We start from the raw sequence: 4,404 nt of genomic DNA on the forward strand, positions 1-4,404 counted from the left end.
TCGAGACTCAATGTCTGAATCTGGACTTTGAGCTCGTAGCGATCTTATTGATTTGAAGACCTGTTCTTCTATTTGTCTTATGCGGAAATTCACGTGATCTGTTCTAATCTTAAGAGTTGGAGTAATTATTTTAGCAGACGGAACTGATTTGAAAGCAGAGAAGAGGATTAGATTGTATGAGATTTCTTACTGCGAATTTTATCTCAGGAATTGTATGCAGCAACCGATGTTTTGAGCTGTTCTTATTTTATCTACTGTCTGATTTGATTGACCGATTGTTGGAATCTGCTACCGTTTTCCGTACAGAATGACTTTCATTCAAGATTAGAGGATTGAGATCTTGTCAGAGGTCGTCAGATGTCATGTTTGGCCGAAGTCGGTTAGTTTAGACAGAGATCCTTGATGCGCTCATTCTTTCGGCAAGGACTTCGATGAGATTTTGTTGCCTGATTTCAACTTTTTCAGTTTGATATCCTCAGAACGACGGACAGCCAGATTAGACGAGTCAAACTTTGGATGTTATGCCTTGAGTTGAAACCGGAGATGATTTGATTGTGACTGAGCTTAGGAGGATTTTCTGTAGAGAAGGAGTCGACTTTTGATTGACAGACTTGTAGGAGTAGTTTGGAGAACAGAGTTCGTGTTGGAACCGTGTCGATTTCGAGGACGAAATCTTTTCTTAGTGGGGGAGAATTGTAACGCCCGATTTTATCTTAATCGACTTTATTTGAGATAATCGGAGATTTCAGAGTTCAAGAGCCGACTTGATTTTGATCAGGGTCCTTTTTGCAAATTTCGGAATTTTCAGGGACTAAAACGCAAAAAATGGAATTGTTATAATATCTAGACTTTGACTAAGTCTCCCATTCTCCCTTCATCCCTCCCAAACGTTTCTCTCCCCCATTGAAGAACTCAACGTGAGTTTCAAGCTTTTGGATTTCCTCCCGAGCTCGATCCGTCCGTTAGAAATTATTTCTGAAGGAAGATTAGCGATCACGGCTGAGAGAGCTTCGTTATACCGTAAGTATTTCTCCGATCGGATATGTTTTGCTTTTCGGAGGTGGTTAGAATCGATTTAGATTCTAGTATGTTGTTCCTGGCGGAGTTCTGATCGTTTATTATCTGTCAGTTTTGAATTAGAGCGACGTTCGGATTTGTTATGAATTTTTGAAGGGATTTTCGAAAAAGTGAGTTTTGTGATTTGTTGGAATTGGATTGTTTTGGTTGAATGTTGATTGATATGAGTTGCTTAGAGTGATATTATGCTGTTTGCATTTTCGGTTAGTTGAATTTATAGTCGTTATGCCGCCGGTTTGAGATTTTGGAAATTGGAGATTCGTTTGAGTTTTTGGGAGTTGCTCGTTTTGAATGGATTGATATTGGATTGATTTTATCTCCGCAGATTAGTTGAAGATCGTGGAGTTCCGAATTGGCAACTTTCGAATCGTTGAAGAGTTGATCGAGGTTTGGTATCGAGTTGATCCATCCTCGAAAGTTGAATTGAATTATCTTTATCGTTGAATTTTGATTTGGAATTCTTGTATCGATGTTGTTTCCAGGTTTGGAGCATCGACATTGTTGAAAAGAGGTATAAGATGACTTGGAATGGAATGGAACGAATGACTCGAATCCGACTTGATTCGAGTGTTCCGGAAAAATCACATACTTGCATGTTAATTGATTATTTGAGTTATGTTGCATTGCATTCATATTTGAGCATATGAACCCTGATTTGAATAGCGGGCAGGACGGCCCTTTTGATGATAGACGTTTTGGGAATTATATTGTGAGTGGCCTGGGTGTAGCTGTTTCACCTAGTGCTAGCATACTCCTTATAGTTGCACCAAAGTCTAGAGGATGGAGATACGTAGCACCACCTCGATCGGGAGAGTCGGTGAGTTGTTTACGTGATCTCGTCCTCGGGATCCCAAAAGCAAAAGCTGAAATGTTTTGATTATCCGACTTGATAATCTCAAATTTAAAGACATGCATTGCATTTATGCATATGAATTGAGTTTTAGACATGCTTGTGGAATTGCATGGTTGTTATTTGAATATGTCGAAGATGATGCATTTCGTTTGAGATGTTTTTATGTTATTCTCACACGAGGTGCCATGCACGTGTCAACAAAAATTGAACACGTAACTGCATGCATGGTATCGGAGCGTCCGATCTTGACCGATCGGAATGTTACACTCATGCACAGATCGGAGCGTCCGATCGAGGCCTATAAATAGGGGTTCGAGGCTCTCATTTTGGATGCAAAATCAAATCCTATCCTCTTTCATTATGACTCTATTTTAAGGGCTTCGGGTTTCTTTCTTTAAGATTTGGAGTAGGAAGTAGTATTTTTATAGCGGACAGTGTCCGTAGTAGTGGCCAAGCAGCGGATCTTTGGCAAGGTGTTCAGGGGTCGTAGCAAGGCTGTGCCCAAGCTTTGGGGAATTCGACATCAGCGGGATGACAACGGACGAAGGTATAGCTCTGGATCCTTATAGAAAATATGGAGTATGCTATAGTTTAATTAAGGCTTTTAAAGCATGATAGGTGTTTTTTGGCATGCTAGATAATGCATGGTTATATTGTATTGTAGTGTTGCATGGTAGGCTTGGAACCTAGATGGGAGCTTCTAGGATCTGCCTTAGTAAGGTACGACACTATTCGAGATTTCCAGATTGAATATGCATGTATTATGTGGTTGCATGTATTATATGGCTGCATGTATTATGTGGTTACATGTTTTATCTGATTTATCATTACAACATGTCATGACTGTATGTTGCATACATTAGCTTATTGATCCCATATCCTTGAGATATCCTGTAGTAGGGCACTCACCTTACGAGTTGTAAATTGTTGGATACGTAAAATTTGTGTCAGGTCACCGTTATGGTTGGACACTTGTACTAGTATCAGGTCACCATTATCCATTGGGTATAGGAGCCACCTCTTGAGGCGACGGCGCAGCGTGCTATATAACCTGGGCCCGGTCTATGAGCTTGTTTCTTGACCTGAGTATCTTGGTACCCAGTTCACCTGCATACATGCACATATAATAATGTATACTCAACTCTCGTACTAAGCATTTTATGCTCACGTACGGTAATTTTCTGTTGTCTGGACACCCCATTCGATGGAGCAGTTGCAGTTAATTGTTTTGAGGATTGGGAGGTTAGGTGGTGACCAAGGCAAATTGCAGGGTTGACCACTAGGTTATACTTTTTTGGTATTAGTTTATTTAAGTTCTGCATTTTTACTCTTATTTAGTTTATTATTGATTAATTGCATGCTTAAGCTTCTGATTAGTAGGTATTCACAATGTGGGTCACTACAACTTCAGTGATGGACTTTGGATTATCATGGCAGGATCATTTGCCGATGATAGAGTTCGCATATAACAATAGCTACCATCGCAGCAATGGCATGGTACCATTTCAGGCTCTTTATGGTCGCCGTAGTCGAACACTCTTATTCTGGGATGAAATAGGGGAGAGACAAGTTGAGAGACTGGATCTGATTCAGCAGATTGTGGATAAAGTTGATTTGATCAAGAAGAGGATCAAGACTGCACAAGATAGACAGGCCAGTTACGCCAACACCAAGCGTAGACCTTTGAATTTTCAGACAAGGGAACATGTCTTCTTGAGAGTTTCATCTTTCAGAAAGGTGATGAGATTTGGTCTCAAAGGGAAGTTATGTTATGCCTTAATGTCTATAATGCATAAACAAGTCTCAAATATTATGTTTTGATGATTACAAAACTAGGTTAATTGTTACTAATATTTTAAAGTGAGAAATTTGCAGATATTAAAATTATTGTCAAAGAAAAATATTGGAAGCAAGAACCGATAGCCAAAAATTGAAAGAAAAATTTTAAAGTGTTCGGATCTACAGGCTTCGGACGGTCCGAAGAGGTTTGGACCCTCCGAAGATTTTCCAGAATTTAATATTGTTCGGAGGATGGTTCAGAGGCTACTAAGTGAAAGAGTGGGTGCCCGGTGAGCCAACTTGTGGCTAAGGGCTTTGATGACTCTTTGTATAAACAATCTTTTGTTTAATATAATTTACACTTTTATTAATGGCAATGACTTTATCTTTCTTCATATTGTGATATTGTGATATACTATTGTTGTTTTGATAAAGACCTTGAATATACTATAGTGTATGTAAGATGTGGTAGTACATGGGGATGTCTATCATGAAACACATCTTATAGTCACTGTATATTCTAAACAGTTCCTAGTCGATTGAGCCGTCCGTTAATAAGGATAAGGATCGCTCGAGTTTGAGACTAGAATTTGCGATGCAGAGTACCACGTTTTATTGGTAAGGAACATAGAGATGTTCGAAGCATGCAAATGGATATTCATACGATGAATGATCGAACTACTCTATCCGGACTT

General features: G+C 39.4%; 1 protein-coding gene across 1 annotated transcript; it reads left to right on the forward strand.

The window, feature by feature from the left end:
- Positions 1-3,343: 3,343 nt before the first annotated feature.
- LOC140861692 (uncharacterized) lies at positions 3,344-3,853 on the forward strand. The gene is made up of 2 exons (XM_073264711.1): positions 3,344-3,667; positions 3,806-3,853. The coding sequence occupies exons 1-2, from the start codon at positions 3,344-3,346 to the stop codon at positions 3,851-3,853; spliced, it is 372 nt and encodes a 123-aa protein (XP_073120812.1).
- Positions 3,854-4,404: the final 551 nt, after the last annotated feature.

The sequence above is a fragment of the Henckelia pumila genome, chromosome 1 (genome assembly GCF_033568475.1).
Source record: "Henckelia pumila isolate YLH828 chromosome 1, ASM3356847v2, whole genome shotgun sequence".
Taxonomy (NCBI): Eukaryota; Viridiplantae; Streptophyta; class Magnoliopsida; order Lamiales; family Gesneriaceae; genus Henckelia; species Henckelia pumila.

What these genes read in the sequence shown, in the direction of transcription:
- LOC140861692 (XM_073264711.1), top strand. Translation starts at nt 3,344, where the DNA reads ATGGACTTTGGATTATCATGGCAGGATCATTTGCCGATGATAGAGTTC. An exon ending in GAGTTTCATCTTTCAGAAAG is followed by an intron (nt 3,668 to 3,805) that starts GTGATGAGATTT and finishes AGAAATTTGCAG; the next exon opens with ATATTAAAATTATTGTCAAA.